The sequence below is a fragment of the Lepisma saccharinum genome, chromosome 6 (genome assembly GCF_977018435.1).
Source record: "Lepisma saccharinum chromosome 6, izLepSacc3.1, whole genome shotgun sequence".
Lineage (NCBI taxonomy): Eukaryota > Metazoa > Arthropoda > Insecta > Zygentoma > Lepismatidae > Lepisma > Lepisma saccharinum.
Window position 1 is genome coordinate 81,945,120 of NC_139234.1, and position 20,698 is coordinate 81,965,817.

General features: G+C 38.3%; 1 protein-coding gene across 2 annotated transcripts in view; it reads right to left on the reverse strand.

Annotated features, from left to right (window-relative positions):
- hob (bridge-like lipid transfer protein family member hobbit) overlaps positions 1–20,698 on the reverse strand; it is a 222,576-nt gene that overhangs the window by 104,088 nt on the left and 97,790 nt on the right. For both annotated transcript variants that reach the window (XM_083124220.1, XM_083124219.1), the window contains exons 17-20: positions 15,728–16,098; positions 11,819–11,991; positions 10,509–10,673; positions 4,243–4,443 (exon numbers count right to left, since the gene is read on the reverse strand). In XM_083124220.1, the coding sequence (XP_082980346.1) occupies positions 4,243–4,443; positions 10,509–10,673; positions 11,819–11,991; positions 15,728–16,098 (910 nt within the window). The remainder of the gene's footprint in view (positions 1–4,242; positions 4,444–10,508; positions 10,674–11,818; positions 11,992–15,727; positions 16,099–20,698) is intronic.

Consider the following 20,698-nt stretch of genomic DNA (forward strand, 5'->3'; position numbering starts at 1 on the left):
AAATTCCTGTCCAGACCCAAAAAATTCTGTCCTGCACACCCCTATTATTCATTAAGGCAAGAATTTACAATACCGCACCATTCTGTAATTTCTATGCTACGTCTTATTCTCACGAAATAATTAGTCGTGGTGATTTATCTCAAGTTAACATGCTGGGGTGATGTGAAAACATTGTTCATTAACGTGTAGAAGTTGTAAAATAAGCTTTTCAATTCTCGCAATGATTCTCCGTATACAAGTATGGTAGCCATATTTGATAATATGAACAATTGATGTTCGCAATTAGTTACGCTGTCTACAGCATTGCCACACTGTTGATTTCATACTTGGAGAGCATGGACCGTGTAAGAATGGCGGAAGAGAACAGTAAAAAAGTTGTTAATGTTGTACAGATTGTTAGGTGTAGTGTGCAGGAGGATGGCCGTGGGCTAATTAATATACTTATGGATTTCGGTATATTGCCCAAAGAAGGTGCTTACATGTGACAGCGACAGTCACGATGTAGAAGAACATGTGGAGTGTGGACTGATTTGATTACAGGTAAGTTTGGAAACAGTGCATCGAACGTAAAATTGCAGGATACGAAAATGGCATCTTCGATGAAGAACATATGCCGTTAAAGTGCTACGAAAATAAGATTTTTTTATCGGTTCGTAATCACAATTAGCGCAAAACCATTCACGGATAGCCCCACTGACCATTCTCGGTAAGGTTAGGTTAAGTTAGGTTAGGCAAGGCAAACATAGTTAAAATTTTAGGTCGTAGTAATATCAGGAATATATATTTCATTTTTTAGGTATTAGAAACACAAAATCTTCAGGTAAATAATGAGCAATCGTGCCGATCGCAGGCCACTCAATTTCACATATTTTGCACATGACCCACAAATGTTAACTTCAAATTCGTGATTATGAGGCCTCAATTAGTGAGTATGCAAATTATTACAAAAATCGGGGAGGGGTCCTGAAATTGTAAATTCGGTCCTTCATTAATTGTGGAAGCACCGAGCAGAAAGATTTGGTAAGTAAATGTGTATATTTTATCTTCTGTTTTGCATGCTCACGAGGTGGTTTTTTTTAGTCGCTTTACTTGGCGTAGGGACATAGCCGAAAAATGGTTAGCAACACTGTCGGCTACCAGACGTAGTGACTGTACCGTACCCTCATGTTCACTTCTGTTTGCGTTTATCAGTACGCGTGTTTTTTATACTGTGTTATTGCTAGGGCTAGTGCTTTATTGTGTGTTAATTGTTATTCATTCATTAGTTATGCCGCTAAACAAATATAGACTTGAACAAAGAGTTTTTATGTACGATAATTACGTGAAAACGAATTCTTGCAGAAAAGTGGTCAGGCAATTACGAGAGACAGGATCTCTTGAACCTAAGAAACGTGTTGTTGAAGGAGGTCATTTTCAACATCTCTTATAACACAGGAGGTTAGTGATCATCATTATTATTACTTTTGAATATCATTTTACACTCTCAGTTTGATTTATGCACCGGGATGCTGTCTTCCCAGAAATATTTGTATTTGGGAGGACACCTTTTCCAGCATCCTTGCGACAAGGTACGTGCTTATTTCAATTGTAATTGTAACTGTAATTGTGAAAAGTGGAAACATTACAAAACAAACGGTTTCTGTTACGGTCTTCCTCTAACGCAATTTGCCGGCACCTGTTGCATGAAGGGGGCGCCGACCGGCCAACACGCTGGTTGTAAACGACTGAAATAACCTCCCTGTACATGCAAACTTTACATGTCTAGATAAGTACATTCCTGTACTACTTTTCAACATAATCGCTTTGTACATTGAGGCATTTGCCCTAACACTGCACCAGCTTCTCAAAGCCCTGTGTAAAAAAGTCCGGGCTCAGGCCATGCAACACACCTCCTCGCAAGTCCTCATGGATGATGCTGTGAGCGATCTCAAGGGAAAGGTTCAACGTGTCTGCCACTTCATAAACCTTGATTCTTCTGTTCGCCCGGATCAGTTCATCCACTTTTGTGATGTCTCATCAGTGGAGCCAGTTGAGGGACGAATGGATCGAACCATCAAAAATCCTTACTCTGCCTTCTGCCTTCGGTTAACATGTTGCACCACCTTCTGACTATATGCACAGACATTAAAATATCACCGTACAAAGCAACCAGCTTCCTGTGGATGTTATTTGTACCAAATCATGGCACACACTTCTTCCTGACACCAGCTGTCCAATACACGTGGTGCCATGCTGCCCTCCTCTCAAATGGCATTTCACGATGTTCCGTTGTTTCCCTCCCCTCTGGGCATGTGCCTTTATGTCTATGGGAGATATGCCTATTGTTCCTTGAAGGTGACAGATAGGGCTCGTCAATCATGTGCATAATGTTACTCAATTATTTTTGTAGCAAATGTTATGGCACGGAAACTTATTTATTGAACGACCCTCGCATTTCATCACTGAGTTAAGACATTTTGTATAAAGCACACATACTTTAAATAATAATAGTAAGTAAATGATTTACAAATTATATAAATATAAAATTCTCTCTCATTTTCATTGATGTAAATTGAAAAAAATTACCTACATTAATGGCAATAAAGAATAATTTTAACTGATGTGAACAAATTCAGAAGCCTTTATCAATATGGCTCCATAACCACAAGGATGTTAATTTTGAATGGCTCCACTCCTGAAGCTTTCTTTGGACAAATTAATGGGTTGGCCCATAAGTTCTGGCGTTTTTTTTTAAGTGAAAATTTTGCGTGAAAAATAAAATGTGTTGGCAATGCATTTTATGTTATTCGATAGAGAATTACGTGCTCTACAAAATAGTGTGTTTAGTTTTTTTATGCTGATATACTTTTTGTTCTTTTCAGGTCATTAAATTGGAGTGTCAAGTCGACAAAAAAGAGCATTTTCGACACCTTCTGCTTCTTGCATTGAATCAAGGTGCCAAAGCCACAGAAGCTGCTCGAGAAATTTGTGAAGTGTATGGCGAGGAAGCGATGCCTCGCCGGTAACAATTCGGTAGAGGAATCGCTGCTTGTGTCCAGGTCGTGGCTCGTTGATTTTTGTTGTTGTCCTTCAAAGCAAAACAAATAGCTTGTAAGAAAATTTCAGATTTGCATCAGCAAGTGCAGAATTATCTGAGCTAATGTTTTTTACATATTATAATACTTCCATGTATTTTATATATGCTCATGTGGAATTCATCCATTTGCACATGTTTGTAAACTTTTCTTTCTAGACCACTTGTCTAGAAGAGCCATTGGGAACGCTACTTAAAACTGTAAGTAACAATTAAGACAGCATATCATTTTCAGGCTATTTTCAGTTATTGAGCTATGCAAATGAAATTTCGCCGGTGTAATCACTGGTCCTTGTGTGCATGATGGTGTAAAAATGTTTGTAGTATGTCATTTACTTCTCGACAGGTGGCGATCGATGTCAGTAACCTGCAAAATGGAGAAAAGTGAGGCTCGCGGCTTGATTAAGTTCCTGCATTTGAAGGGTTATAGTGCCTGACAAATTCATGATGAAACGAAGGCTGTCTATGGTGATGATTGGCAGTCATATGACAATGTTGTGAGGTGGAAGAGGAATTTCCAAAGTGGCCACATGTCCCTCACAGACGAGCCAAGAAGTGGACGACCATCACTCACGAATGGTGCTGCTACAGTGAAGAAAGAGGAGGATCTTATTCTGGAAGACTGACGAGTAAACTGTCCACATGATCATGCATGCAACTGGTCTTAGTTACGGCAGTGTGTGGAAAATTATTCACGACGAACTCCCCATGTGTAAGGTGCCACGGTCCATCTCCTTGCTGACAATGCATCCGCTCACTCATTTCAAGCTGCTGCTATAGAAGCAAAGCTATGAAATCTTGCCGAATATGCCCTATTCTCCTCATGTCATCCAAAGTGACTTTTCCTTGTTCCCTAAAATAAAAAATCCACTGCAGGGTCAGCGATTTGACAACACAAATGATATCATAAAAGAGGTGGGATACTGGTGTTTGAGGCAATCCGGGGACTTTTACAATGACGGGCTGTGGAAGGTCAAGAAATGCTGGGAGAAATGTATACATCTGAACAGTGACTATGTAGAGCAGTCTTAAGGACCACAACTTGAAATAAAGTTTCTGTTCCATTTAGTTTATGGTGATAATTAAAACTTTATGATCCCCCTCTCGTACATTGCTGTAACATGTCTGCTTTTTTTGCTTCTACAAACTAAACATGAAATACAGATTACCATTTGTCCAGTCCAGGGCGACCTCACTCCAAGTGAGCTCCATTTCCTCAGTAGTGTTGTATGGATCCAATGAAGCATGGAGAAGCAATGTCAACTGCTGAATACTCATTGTCAGACGTCCATGAAACAACAGACGCATCTTGTCCCAAAACGGAAGAGGTGGGCTTGGGTCTTTGGACGGTGACAGGATCTTCTCGAAATCTGTGAGACAAAAATATATATATATATATATATATATATATATATATATATATATATCCATCTGTTTTCTGTACTAAACAATGTAAGTAAGTTCTTCAAATTTCCAATCTATCTCACAGATGGAGAAGCTTTGAAAAAAAAAATTGGATTCTTTCACATGTAAGTAAAATTAAGTTAAATCTGTGTCATTCAGAAAAAAAAAATATCTCATTGATTTCGGTGACACACTTTCCCATTTTACATTTTTCACATGTACAGATTTAGAATTTCAAGTTGGAAACTATATTTCATGACAAACATAAACATCTTTTTTGATGTTGTTCACACATAATGTTATAAAGAACATATAATCAATAGGGCTTAAGCAACCTCCTTGATTGGGTATATCAAGTGCTGAACTAACAATTCTGTCACTGAAGTTTATGGGTTCAAGCATTGCCATTTAATCCTTGTCATAATTTGTTCCTCTATTTCATCCAATCATCTTCATCCTCAACATTGTGAGAAATGTAAACTAAGGGTGCACAAACTATATTCCTCAGGATAGATCAGGCTCACAAAAATGTTTTATGTGGCATGCCTTAGTACTTGTATTTGTTGAATTATTTGTTTAATTTCTCTCTCTGAATGGCATATGAAAACACCTGAGCACCCCTGATGTAAAGGAAAAGAAAACACATTAAATCATCATCATTATCTTTCGCAGTTTCCTGCCTATGGCTGGGTCAGCATAGAAGTCTTCTTGTCTTCCACCACTCCTCTCTTTCCATGGTGTTCCAATCTTGTTCTACTCTCCTAACACTCTCCACTATCTGCTCTCTCCATCGACATCTTGGTCTCCCCTTTGGTCTTACTCCCACTCCTTGGGTATTGTAAGTTCTTGCTGGCAGTCCTTTTGCACCCATCCTCTTCGTGTGTCCGAACCATCTCATCTGTGCCTGATCTATTCTGTCCTGAAGCTTCACCATCCCCGCCATCTGCCACATCTCCTCATTCCTTATTCTATCCCTTCTAGTCTTCCCCAATATACTCCTTAAAAATCTAATCTCCACTGCCTGCATCTCTTCTTTCTTTCTCTCTCTGCCATTGCCCAAGTCTTTGCTCCATACATAATTATTGGTAGATAGTATGTGTTATATATTACCACATTAAATTAACAAACAAAATAAAACTAAAGCATAAACAGCATTATTGTTTGCAAGAAATGTTACAGTTTTATTTCATTTTGTAGACAGGGTGTAAAATTATGGCACTGTATGATTATTGCTTGGAAACTTAAATATGTTGACTGATGAGGGTTTCTTAGGAACACTGGCATAAATGAACAATTTTTCCACTAAATTCTATCCACTTGTGCCCCTTCCTGCTTTCTAATTAAACTGAATATATCTACAAGAAAGTCCTCCTCAGTGGCCATGCAGTCTAAGGTGCTGTGCTTTGGACAGGGACGTCGTTAGGGGGGGCAGTTGTAACTCTGGCCCCCGCAAACAAAATTTTGATCGATTAAAAATTATCCTAAATTAATAGTACATATTTTTTTCTGGTAAATTTGTAGCAGAGTGGAAACACTGTTCCGAAGAAAATCTTTGGAAGCAAATGTAGGACAGCAAAATTCCATCCTTTCCTTGCTTACCAGATTATAACCAAGGTCATAAAATCTGCCTGCTTAGAGGTTATTACCCTTGCCCTAAGTTCCTGGAAACCAGAGATCCTACCCTTTTGTTGCAAATGACCCTTCCAGTACAGATGGAATCAAAGACTCCGTCGTGGCCGAGTGGTCAACAGTAGGTGGTCGAGCGACATAGGCTATGGAGAGAGTTCTCCAGTACTGACATTGTTCTGAGATTTAAAATTGCTCTATGCTTCAGCTTCAGAGCCACAGATTAGCTTTGTGTTCTTGCTTGAGAGGAAGGTCTGCTATCATGTTCCTACGGTCACTGTGTATTTGTTCGTGTGTGGGAAGAGTTCTAGCGTTGTTGTGCATTTCCATCTTGAATGGATAAATTAATCAAAACCGGATATTTTAAAACTATCTCAAAACATGTGGAAGATGATGGCAATGAAGAGGGTGTTGGTCCAAGTTCTGACGTTCCAAAGTTAGACAAAACAAGTGAATGTACTAATGTGAAAACAATTACTGATCTTGGGGTAGATAATCCTAGGCAAGCACTTTTGCAAAACTATCCAAATACTACGTTTGGAAAGCGAAAGCGGTCATTTCAAAAACACTGGTTTGCATCTGCGCCGTGGCTAGAATATAGTGTGGAACTTGACGCATGCTTTTGTTTTCCATGCCGTAAATTTGGCACAGATTCAGGATATGCAGAACCAAATTTCAGGAAAATAGGGATGCGCAACTGGAAGAAAGCATGTGAAAAAATCAAGGAACACAAAGGAACGTCATACCATCTAAAATGCATGGAACTGTGGGCGAATTACAAAGTGAGTACCAATTAGTTTTGCAAAACAATTATATATATATATATGTGCGTGTGTGTGTGTGTGTGTGTGTTCGTAGATTAAATTTAAAAAATGAAATATGTGTATGTCTGTATCCAGTGTTCAAATTGAAAAAATGGTGAGGGAAAAATTTCACAGCTTCCCTATTCTAATTTTGAGAATTGTACCTGATAGAAAGCCTGTACCTGGCAGAAATTTCTCTAGGGGAGGGGTTTCAAGAATCCCGTATCTAAAACATACGGACTGATTTATATAAATTTCTTGGGTTCAAAGTAAATAACACAAATTTTCCAATCAGTGTACAAGGTTTCAGTAATCACTGATCTCGTCTCAGTGGACTTTTACTTAATATCAGAATTATTTTTCTTAGAGGAAGGCAAATTAATCAGGAAATATTTTCTCATTAAATATATATTGTAATTTGCAAACCAACAACAGTATTAATTTTAATGTAAAATTTAGTTCAGAAACTGACAATATATATGTTGATATTAATGTAACATTTACTTGAAATTGAAAGAAATGATTGCGTCAAATTCTGAGCAATGGCAAAATATGATCTAGAATATACTTATGAGGGTAAATTCTTTACATGGTCAGGAGTTAAATTAAAAACTCCCCCCCCCCCATTTTAATTCGAACACTGGATGTACTTTGATTTTCGTCCAAGATATGCAACGGTGATACAAGAAATTAATGAATGGACAGTAACAAAAGACAAGTCTGCCTGTCCAGGGGAGGACATCGCGTAGTGGTAATGTCGTCACCATATAATTCCATATATATCCTTGGTTCGATATCTAGTGGACGCACATAGTGGTTCGGATCAAACTTTAAACTGTACGTCCAGTCCCGATTGGCCTATTTGTGCATGAAGAGGACATAGAACATTTGGGGACAAAATCGTAATTCGGGAGCTAACGTGCTCAGCCACTGAGGCGGCTAAAATTCAATAGGTTTCCATTTTGGCTTTTTTACCTTTTTCCCTACCTCGTAGGTTAATTTTTACAAGTCGATGTGGATTGATGAATGATGGACGGATGGAAAAGTGATGGGAGCATAGACAAACAGAATGAGTCACCAATGGCTGGTGGAGGTTTGAACATGGGATCTCTGATTTCGTATCCCTTTACGCTTACCACTCCGCCACGAACACTGGAATAAATTAAATAAGTAATGCCATGGTTTAGAATGAATGTCGGAGAGAGTGGAAGCCGAGATAATAACATATACACTAATGCATTGTTGGCATTGCTAGCAGATGTTAACGGTCTACCGATACCTCGCAGAACGGAGAAATAATTTTTACCTATATTTGCATTGTTTTAAAAAATATATACAGCACTGACGAACGAAGGAACAAAGCTAATCTCCACTGTCTAGAGCAGGGGTTCCCAAACATTTTCGTTTCACGGCGCCCTTCGTGTTTCAAGATTTTTCCACAGCGCCTACGTCATGAATGTAGGCCTATCTAGTACTTGCTTTGATTGACTGAATTGATGTTTTAAGTCCATGCATAGTAAGGCTAATTGGGACTGGACCTACAGTTTAAAGTGGGATCCGAACCACTATGTGACTCCACAGGGTATCGAACCCGGGACCCCTTAATTACAAGGCAACGACGCTACCACTGCGTCATCGAGGAGGCCCAGAAATACGAATAAAACGCGATCTTCAGGAAAGCAACGTCTTGACAAGGCACAAGGCGGTCCTAAGACCAGCACAAAGCTTGAATGGAGACAATACAACAAGCTTGTTCAACAAATGTTGGCACGAAGGTTGCGGACAACCAAAGGCGGCACTGCGTCCCAAATACTCTCTGAACAGCCTGTCATAAAATATTCCTGCGAGAGGACAGTCGTCACCTGTCGAACCTGACAAATTGCAAGGAGCGGTCTTTCTTGCTTTAAGGGAACAAGGAAAAGATGGAGAAGATAAAGGGAAGGAAATGACAATCAAATGGTAGAGAAGACTTATCCCTGGGTTTTACCCCTGCTGTTTGAGAGCACAGTTTCTGAAAGGCAATACGCAAATATGGTTAAATTTTCCCTTCCCCAGTAAATCTTTGTTTCCGATTCATTTTGTTCATTCTGCTAGATTTTGCTTCTATCCAGGGTGCCAAGTACCAGAACGGTCCAATGACCTTGGTACCCTCGAGCAAGGAATAACTTGAGTGAGGAGGCAGGAGGGCTTTGGGGGAGGGAGGCGGGGCAGATGCAAGAGGACGAAGAAAATGTAGCAGTTTACTTACATGATGACTCGTGAAAGTAAAATTGTTATTGCTTGCTTGAAAGAATGAATCGTTGTACTGATTTTTGCATGTCTCAGCAGAGAGGAATTTTCAAAAACATCTCTCCTCTGAAAGTGCTAAGCAGATTTCGTAAATTCTGAAAAATGAATATGTGTAAGATTTCATCTGTAGGTTTGTTTGTTTGATTTGTTGTCTTCACTTTATGCACAGAAATGCTAATCAGGACTGGACCTACAGTTTAAAGTGGGATCCGAACCACTGTGCCATTATCTCCACCGGATATCGAACCCGGGACCCCTTGATTACAAGGCGACGCCCTTACCACTACACCATCGGCGAGGCCCTTTCACCTGTAGGTTTGGAAGAATCCTCATGATGGTTGCATTTGTAGCTGTGTTGAAAATAAATGTAGTAGTTTTGTCTTTCCGGAAACTTAATATCAAATATCTTGACAGACAATAATGCAATCCACAGGAGGATTCTCCAGAATAGCTAAATAGGAAAAATCCTGCGCAGAATAATTTATCAGATGTCAAGAAATCAGCTTAGCACTTCCACAGTAGTTTCGATAAAAAAAGAAGTTGTCATTGAGACAGGCAGAAAGTAAAATACATTAAGAAAACTGTAAAGTAATAGTTTAACAGTAGTACTTTCATAAATTGATTTGCTTCCTGAAAATTCTTGAACTCTAATGTTTATTTGACCTCCAGTATTCACATATATATTATATACACTTCGTAGTAGTTTTATATACCAATGCACTATATATGTAGCAATATTATAATGTAATATAATGTACATATAAAACATTATATATATGTGTGTGTGTGTGTGTGGGTGTGTGTGTGGGTGGGTGTGTGGATGTGCGTGCGCGCGCATCACACAGAGTTGTTTAACTTTACTGTCTGGTAATATTTGCATAGGAACAAATTTTAGATTTGCCCCCCCCCCCCCCCCCCCCCGAACTGATCAACCTAGCTACGTCCCTGGCTTTGGACTTCAACTGCGGGATGGCATGGGTTTGAGTCCACCTGGGTTCAGTCTCTAGGTTTTCAGCCTGTGTATAGGACCGGTGGCAACCCACCGTCGTGAGGAAATTGGGGAGCTACAAGTGAGTAGCATAACCCAGTCTTGGAAATCTCCTATAACAGATGGGGGATTGACGTGCTGAACCCACGTCACCCCATTACCGGTTAACGACCTCCACACCTCTAGGTAGGATTGTGGGAGGGAGACTGGCAGTCGGGAGATCGGCCTATGCCCTTCAAGGACTGTCGAGCCACAGGTTATTATTATTATTATTATTATTATTATTATTATTATTATATCTACAAGAAAAGAAAATACTACTTACTGAGATGGCACTGAGCAATAACAGGTTCCCAGCATGGGCCAAAAGCATATCTGAAGTGTTCCACATCACAACTGAAGTCATGGTAAAACTTTAGAGATGTCATGCTTCTTTCAACTGTTGCGTTATCCCAAGGCTCTCCAATCTCTACAATGCAGGTGCGTTTTGCTGAAATACACGAATCAAATTAAGACACTTTCATACAATTCACTGCCAACCTGACTTTCTTTTTTCATGTACATGTTAAACACAATCTATTGAGAAAGGCAAATGGATAACAGTAGGATTCAACTTAAAGGAACAATACAGGATGATTCAAAAGTTGCCATACATGTCACACAACATGTTCAATATGACCCCCGTTGCGTTTGATCAACTCAGTTTGAACTGCATGCAGTGTCTTGACAGAGATCTTAGATTATGCCTCAAGATTAAGACGTTGCAAGTGGACAACTATCTAATCTTCTCCAGATACACGATCACCTTCAAGTGACCCCACAAAAAAAAAAAAAAATCCAACAGTGTCAAGTCCGGGGAGCATGGGAGCCATTCCACAGGTCCACGGGAGCTAATGCAGTGTATGGTGTTTCTTAAGCACTTGATGCAAAATATATGAATGTTACACATCTCATTGCTTCGGTAAAACACAAACGCAACCTGGGATAAAGAAATAAGAAATTACTTACATTTTTTTTTATTTTAGGCTTCTGCCATCTTTTCTCTAGTAGCGATGATGATAATTTTTTCACCTTGTTCTATATTGATATTTTCTTTCCAGAATCAATACAGGCTGACATAATTTTTAGAAAGTTTTATATTAACAAATTTTTGAATGTTTCTTTTTTGACAATATTGTCTGATTTTATCATAGTATTGAATAATTCGAAAGCAAAATAGATTTTAAAAAAAATCGCTATTATGTTGAGATATGGTTTGCTATGGTGAACAATAGATGGCTCTGGACTTATGAGTATTTTGTCATGTATTATTTTGACAAGACTTCATGCGTCCGAAACAAACAAAGAACTAATGAAATAGGTGCCAGAATGCCTGCAGAGTTGCCAGCCCAAAATTAGCAAATTTCTCCATAACAGATATGACATCACATGTATATCTCTGAACCTGTACATGCAAGCAAAAAACTGATTGCGTATTTGAAATCAGCAAACCAAAATTAGTGAGGAACACATGTTCGCTTCTCTGATGCAAAATGACTGTTGCAAAGTGTAATCTAAGTCAATCAGTATTAGATACTTGTGACAGTTTCCTTGGTAGTTGCTTTCACCACTTAGTAAAAATTATAAAATGCCCACCTCTCCTATTGGCTTCCACTTCAGCCCCAACGAGCCTTCCCCATATGTGCAACTCCCGAATATCTAGGAGGGGCTGGGGGAAATCCCTCAGTTGGAACCTCCATGCTTTGCAACTGGCCCTGATGGAGCGACACCACAGCGTCGAGAACTCCAGCCCTTCTTCTGGCCAAGGGCTGAAAACAAATGGATCACAATATAAATTACAGCATAAGCATACATGCAATCAGGAGAAATTCTCTGTTGTTATGGAATTATTTAACATCACTAAAAACTTTATATTTTTTTTATTTATTTTGGAAGCAAGTCACATAATGGTAGAAATCAAGAGACATGCAAGATGCAGAATGCAAGGTGTAAGCATCTTTTTCAATAAGTCCCTAACGGGAAACTTTCTCTTGAGTGTACAATATAATTGTAATTTCTACACAAGCACAAACCCGTTGCTTGATCTAAAAGGATTAATGTAGAGGAATTGAATCCCACAAGTGCTCATTTTCTTGTCAAATAAAGGTTCAAGTTGAGTGGGCAATAGGTTCGAAGTAGGTAAACTTAAATTACAACAAAATTTAATAAAAAAGAAAATACTGTAATTGATTAAATGCATTTGTATTTTGGTAGCGGTTACAAAATTTCATTAATTACAGCAAGCATATAAGGGTTAAGTATAGCTTATGTTTCTTATTGCACTAAATTTAATATCACACATGAGTTTTACTTTGCTTTACAGCCTTCTCATGTCTTTTCTACTAATATGCTTGCAAAGAAGACAATGTAAGTATAATTATTTGTTTAATTTTATGAATTAATTGATTTATTAAATTACTAGTTCACAATTAAACAAAATATGGATAATTACATTGCATTCTTCACTATCGGCTATGTCACCACATATAAATCATTAATTGATAACAATGACATTTAAAAAAATGTATGTGTACCTTACTATGGCATGTCCATTCCAAATGATGCTGACATATTGTGTCTATGTTTCATCCTTTACTTTTTAAGTTGAACATTTTAAACTTTTAATCTAATCTAATCTAAAGAATTGTCAGCCGCTTCGGGAAGGAGACAAATGTTTACTTCCTTGAATCATTAAATCAAAGGAGACAAATGCTTATTTGCTTGAATCATTAAATGGAAGAATACAAATGTTTATTTGTTTGAATCATTAAATGGAAGAATACAAATGTTTATTTGCTTGAATCATTAAATGGAAGGAGACAAATGTTTATTTGCTTGAATCATTAAATGGAAGAAGACAAATGTTTACTTGCTTGAATCATTAAATGGAAGAAGACAAATGTTTATTTGCTTGAATCATTAAATGGAAGGAGACAAATGTTTATTTGCTTGAATCATTAAATGGAAGGAGACAAATGTTTATTTGCTTGAATCATTAAATGAAAGGAGACAAATGTTTATTTGCTTGAATCATTAAATGGAAGAAGACAAATGTTTATTTGCTTGAATCATTAAATGGAAGGAGACAAATGTTTATTTGCTTGAATCATTAAATGGAAGGAGAAAAATGTTTATTTGCTTGTTATCATTAAATGGAAGAAGACAAATGTTTACTTGCTTGAATCATTAAATGGAAGAAGACAAATGTTTATTTGCTTGAATCATTAAATGGAAGGAGACAAATGTTTATTTGCTTGAATCATTAAATGGAAGGAGACAAATGTTTATTTGCTTGAATCATTAAATGAAAGGAGACAAATGTTTATTTGCTTGAATCATTAAATGGAAGAAGACAAATGTTTAATTGCTTGAATCATTAAATGGAAGGAGACACATTTTATTTGCTTGTTATCATTAAATGGAAGAAGACAAATGTTTATTTGCTTGAATCATTAAATGGAAGAACACAAATGTTTAATTGCTTGAATCATTAAATGAAAACAACGATCAGTAATAAGGAATGTTGTTTTAATTTCACTGTACTGGATTATGGTGTGTTATTTGAAATGTACACTACCGGAGATGCCAATGACTACCTATTATTGATTAAGATTAATTTATAGGCAAATACAATTATAAATATAATACCCAAATATAACTTCTATATTTTAAAAAATAATGTCTCTTTTTTCAAAGAAAGAAATCCTCCAAGACAAAAAGGCCTTTGATTACCAATTTTCTAGACCAGGGTCTGTTACCATTCAATTGGCTGAACCAATCAGCATTGGAAGGAATTGTTTCAAATTTAACTTCCAACACAGGTTGGGATACTTTCCTGGAGTCCATAACAATGCCACACAACACTTTCACAAAGTCTAATATCCTAAAAATTATGCAAATTGCATAATTTTCATTACATTAGCAACAAGATTGTGGGGAGATGGATTTTGTGATTAAATAATTATGTCACTTGAAATTATGAGTATTGCACAGCAATCTCTGTTATGATATAGTTCAAATTAAAAATATATACTGATGAAGGAATTGGAAGCAAATTTAGAAGAATCATTTAATTGAAATCGTTATTGATGTAGAGCCGAGTGGATAAGAATTTTCCACTTGATTTTGCAGACTCAGAAGGTGCACGGCAGTGCAACTTGGAGGTGCAAATTCTACAATACCAGTGCTAGTAGGCTAGGATAAATATCTCGAGATTAAGCGAATCAGGGGGAGATCTTGAAGCAACACTAAGAGGTGTATGTTCTGATAAGAGGCATCCATAAGTAGGTTCAGCTCACCAGATGAGAAGCAGGGTCCAAGAAATCACAGTTGAGGATGCTGTTAACCTCTTGTTTAACACCTATCTTTTAAAAGATACCTTCCAGTAAGCCCCGGGTGATGACCTATCTTTTAAAAGATATCTTGTCATGTTCATAGTTTTTACGTCATAATGTTGCTATTATTCACTGGAATTGCGATTTTCTTCTTCTATATTATTGTTAACACATATATTGCACCGTAAAGATTCTTTCCCGTCTTGTTCTTCCATAAAAAGGCGGGAAAATGGCAGCTTTCTTTGTGGCGACTTCCTCTGAAAAAAAAAAAAGCATTGCGACCAACAAAGGCCGGCATTTTTGTTCCACTATAATAATGCAGCTGAACCTCGACATAGGAAAAGTTTGCTGGTCAGTAGCAGGAAGTTGCAAAGTGCTTTCAAGTTCGGCAAAAGGGGAATACAAAATGTGTATTTTGACAATGTCCTGTACTTTGTTGTCCAGGGGTGGAGAGGCAGGAAGGGGCATTTTTCTTCAGAAATTTTGGAATTTTCCGGTTCCTCCCCTCCCGCAATCCATCCATATATACACTCAATATGCATAAATTTTATATAGTCCGATTCTATGGTTTATTCCACGTATAACGGTACTTGATTCTTAGCTTTGGACCTACAGTCGTTTCAAGGCAACTGAGCATTTTGCTGAATGGCTCAGTGGCATATAGACATATCGTCTTGGGGTACAAGTCGTGTTGTATTGTTCATATCATAATATTGCAATTTCTTGTTCCAGACATGGCAGCGATTATTTCCATGTGTATTTTGATAATGTCCTGTACTTTGCTGTCCAGGGGCGGAGGGGGCATTTTTTCTGAGATTTTGGAATTTCCCGGTTCTGAATGTATGTAGTCCGAATCTATGGTTCATTCCGTGTATAACGATATATCATTCGTCTGTCTAGGGTAATTAACCTAGGATCTAGTCATCTAAATGAAACTCTGCATTTCGCTTAAAATTGGCCCAGTCATGGGGAGCTTACCTGGCAAAATGGGCTTGGTAATCAAAATGTTAAACAGTGCATGGCAAAGGTAAATGTTGTTTCACTTGAAACATTTTTACCAGGCATAAAGCATAGTTTGGGAAGTTTATTCCAGCCAACCAAAGATGTTGGTTTGGTGACCTGTAAAATACACTTATTTTCACTTTACAAATCAATATAGAATAATACCTACCTCTCTTTATCAATTTCTTGCATCACATTTAATACATTTTCAGCCCCATGAATAGAGATATCAGCGAGGGCTAAGATCTCAACATCTTCCATCTGCCAAGCGAAAAGCCTTGTTCTCATAGGGGCAGCTTTATACATCTGCTTCGACCTCTGAATGTAAATTTCTGCATTCTTCTTGTTGAGGCTGTTGTAGAGCTCCTCCACCTTTCCTGCTGGGAGGAGCAGGTGGGTCTTGAGGAGTTCCTCCACCTTCACATCCAGCATCTTCTGTCGCTTGAGGCTCTCCTTGTACTCATCCTCCAGTAGTTCAAAGTTGTCCCTCAGCTTCACTTCAAATGGATCGTCACTCATCTCGAACAAGAAATCCTTTACCTGGAACAACAAGGAATGAATTCAGCCTACCAGGTGAACATGAAGTTCTTGTAGTGCCAAGCTGCTTGGTATTGGAAGATATTGGTTGGAATATCATCGCTAATACTTGTCAATACTTTCCCAGAGTCCGGAAATCTCATGGGGTTTGCAAAAAATCTGCAAAAAACCATTGGCGGACAATAGATTTTGTGATTAAATGTTTGCGTCATTTAATATGAACATTTTTAATGCAAAACTATGGTAGCTTTCTATGGTATAGTTTGAATCTAAATATTACATATTAAAATTTATAAATATTATGAACAACTTAGAAATGTTATAATTTTCAAGTATTGGCTTGTATCGGTGGGAATTTCTAACAGTATCGATAATGGTGTTGGCTCATAGTACGAGGCGCATGTAAAAAAAAAGGGCCGATAATTTTTTATGCGGAGTTGGCAACACTGATGAAGTTGAGCATGTGCAGGAGCATGCCCTAGTATTCTGTGCTTGCAACAGAGATAGAACTGTCAGAGTGGGGTTGCGTATGTGCGAGTAGCAGTAAGGTGAAATGGCTGCCGTAATACAAAACCCCGCCAAATGAGAAGTGAGATCTGTCATACGATTTCTGAACGCCAAAGGACAGAATGCAGCTGACATCCATTCGGAATTGTGTGCCATTTATGGACTGACAGTGATGAGTGAAGGGAAGGTCAGGCAATGATGCAGAGAGTTTCAGGAAGGGTGTTCAAATGTCCATGATGACGAGCAGAGCGGAAGGCCTAGTGTTCAGATGGACGATCTGGAACGTGTTAACGAGAAAGTGCATTCCAATCTCCGGTTCACAATATCTGAACTCGCCAAAGATTTTACAGAAGTGTCTGCGAAAACAGTGCATCGAATTGTGACTGACAACCTGGGGTATCAGAAACTGTGTGCGAAGTGGGTACCAAAAATGCTGACAGATGCTCACAAAGAGCAAAGAAGGACAGCTGCACGTGATTTTTTGGCCTGCTGGGGGGAGGATGGGGATGACCTCTTTTCGCACATAGTGACGGGGGATGACACGTGGATATTGTATGCCACTGGGGAGTCAAAGCAGCAGTCAATGCAATGGCGGCACTCTGGTTATCCTAAAGCGAAGAAATTCAAACAAACACCAACAGTTCACTAAATCATGGCAACCGTGTTTTGGGACCAAAAGAGTGTGATTTTTGTGGAATTCTTGGAACCAGGATGAACAATTACAGCAGAGGTGTATTGTAAAACACTGAATAATCTGCGACGTGCCATCCAAAATCGGCGGAGAGGAATGCTACGCTCTGGAATTTTTCTGATCCATGACAATGCCCGCCCACACACAGCTGCTCATACTGTTAAGACAATTGAAAGATTTCGATGGGAACTATTCAATCATCCCCCTTACAGCCCCCAGCGATTTCTTTCTTTTTCTTCACCTGAAAAAGTGGCTTGCATCGAAGCATTTCAATGACAGTGACGTGCTCAAGACATCAGTTCTGGACTGGCTGCACTCTCAGGCGGCAGATTTTTATGCAGATGGTATACGGAAGCTTGTGCCACGTTATCAGAAATGTCTGGAGGTTAATGATGACTTCCTTGAAAAATAACCAAGGTATGTACTTGTTTATCAATCACAATAAATTTCTTCTCCTATCATTTTCTTGTTCTTTAAAAAATATCGGCACTTTTTTTTGACATGTGCCTCGTAGTATTTTTTCTCAAGCTTAGTGCCTTCCAAAGAATGCAACAAGAAATACACAACAGAATAAATACACTTTTCTGTGAAGCTGTTTTTTTTGATGTTCTATTAATTTCGGTGACCACTCCCTCTATTCTTGTTGGGACTTGCTAAACCATTACTTGGCGTGATTCTGTTCAATTCATAGAACAAGAAAAAATAGCTGTGCAAAAGTGAGTACAGTTGAACCTGAGCTATACGTATGTCAAAGTGAATAGGAAATAATACATATAACTGAGAATTACTTGCAAATCAGATGTAGATACCATGTCCTATTATTAAAATACTGTAATTGTTATTGAGGAAGAAGATACAGTATAATACAGGTCATTTCTGTCAAAGTGGTAAATTAACAAATCTAAAAGTTTCATTCTTAAATACACTTCCCTCCAAAAGTTAAGCATGCAGTACAAATTTTCAAAAGCGTATTTGAGTTTGAGTGGCTGACAATCGCTGCGGATGTAGATGTCAGTTTTTATGTGTAGCTTCCTTTTTGTAAGTAGAGAGTGAATCATCTGTACCTTGGTGCTTAGTCTGTGATCTTGAAATAGCATAAAAGCGAGGATTTCATGCAAGAATCATCACACTTTCGTTGAAGATACCAGCATTATGAAGGGTTTGAGGTGCATTTAAAAGCTGATACGAAGTGTTTATAACTTTTGTAGGATTATTTTTGATAATATTCGTGTTTCTATGTCTGAAAGAAAATGAATAACAGATACTGAGCGCTGGCGTGCTGTCGGACGCATTGAAGCAGGACAGTCAATCAAAGATGTCGCTATTTTCTTTGGCGTTGATCATTCGGTAATTTCTAGATTATGGAAACAATTCCAAACAAGTCAAACAGTTGTCCGGAGACTTGTGCCTGGTTGTCCAAGGGTTACCACCCCCTCTGATGATCGGTATATTGCTACTGTAGTCAAGCGGAATCGATGAGCGACCTCCACAATTGTTACATCCATGGTTGCTGCGGCACTTGGTAAGACAATAACTGCCACTACTGTGTGCCGAAGGCTCCACATGAAGGGATTGTACACCAGAGTACTAACTGTCCAAGCCAGAGAAGCAAGATTAAAGTGGTGTCGTCAACATGTCAATTGGACTGTCTCAGATTGGTGCAACGTCCTTTTCACGGACGAGCCCTGATTTGACCTGGAATCGGATGATAAGCGTGTAAGGGTCTAGAGAGAACGAGACACACACAATCTGGCCAAGAACATCATCGAACATCACACATTCAGAGGTGGCAGCATCATGGTGTGGACTGGAATTTCAATGGGATATCGCACCGAGCTACACATCTTTAAAAGCGGTTCTGTGGCACCTGAACGGTATCGGGATGAAGTCCTAGACCCCATTGTGAGACTCTACGCTGTAGCAGTTGGTCCTGATTTCCTCCTTATGGACGATAATGCCCGTCCCCATCGAGCCAACATCGTTGACGAGTACCTGGAAAGTGAGGGCATTTCTCATATGGAATGGCTGGCATACTCCTCCGACCTTAATCCCATTGAAAACCTTTGGGATGCCCTCGGGCTTCCTGTCTCTGCATGTTTACCTCTTTCAGCCAGTCTCAGAGAGTTGAAAAATGCCCTAATGGAGGAATGGCCATTGCTCGCATCTGCGATGGTTGATCACCTCATTGAAAGCATGGGAAATCGTTGTAAAGTTTGTGTAAAGGTCCGGCGTGGTCACATACCATATTAATGTAAGTTTTGTTTTGGTCACACCGTTTTGTTTTGTCTGTTTGCCTTTAAACCTCGTTGTGTTAATGACCCAAATGTGACGTCGTCATATAACTTACGAAAAGTAAATATTTTTTCATCATTAATGTACACAATTCTTGCTTTTTATTAATGCATAAACATATTTGCTACCTTCATGTGCAATTTTGTGTTAATCAAAACTTTACTTTTCCATTTTTGTTGATTTTACCATCGCGTGCTTAACTTTTGGAAGCGTGTTTACATTACATTTGCCACTTTATTAGTGAACACTTTAGTACTGATATAATACAGTAGACACAATAGTTTTATAATTTTACAACCCAATTTTAAAACATTGTCTAATATAGCATTTCTTTTACTAATGACTGTGCAAAGGTATAAGTGATGCCTAAATCAGCAGCTATTTTAGATTTAGTTTCCTATGGATTAGCATCCACTTTTCATATAAATTTTACTTCCCGGTCAACTTTTCCTCGCTTTGTTCTCCATGGTCGACCAGTAGCAACTGAAAACTGCCGTAGCTTGGTTACGTATAAATCAACTATATGTTATGAAGAGTAGTACGTATAACACAGAATAAATGCATTACGTACAAATAAGGTATAATTAACACGTTTTTAAATTATATTTTGCAGGGACCTACAGTAATGTACGTACAAAACAGAATTGTGCAGAACTGAGTTATGTATAAAGCAGTCTCAACTGTATTAAGTTTCTCTGTATTTATTTCCTACATCCTCTCATTTACCAAAATATGAATGCACAACAGAAACTGAAAGGAACGTAAGAGAGAAAATGAAAACACACAAAGAATATGGAAGAAGGAAACCACAAAACAAATTCTGAGAGAACATTTTTAAGAGTATGCAATGAAATTATTGAAGCGACAAGAAAGAGAGATATATGAAAGAAAGCTTTACACGCCAGAAATGTATGTACAGAACACAAATTGAGGAAGAGTGCCTCAAGTTTACAGGTGGAGGGTGAAATGGTCTTCCAATTGATCTTGATTGTTGGATCCTGTAGCTTGCCAGCACTAGATTGACCATTCCAATCACTTCTGTGATCTTCTGTAGAGGATTATTTTTACCTACTGGCAAATGTTGAGTCTTAAAGGAAGAGAATCGAAGATGGG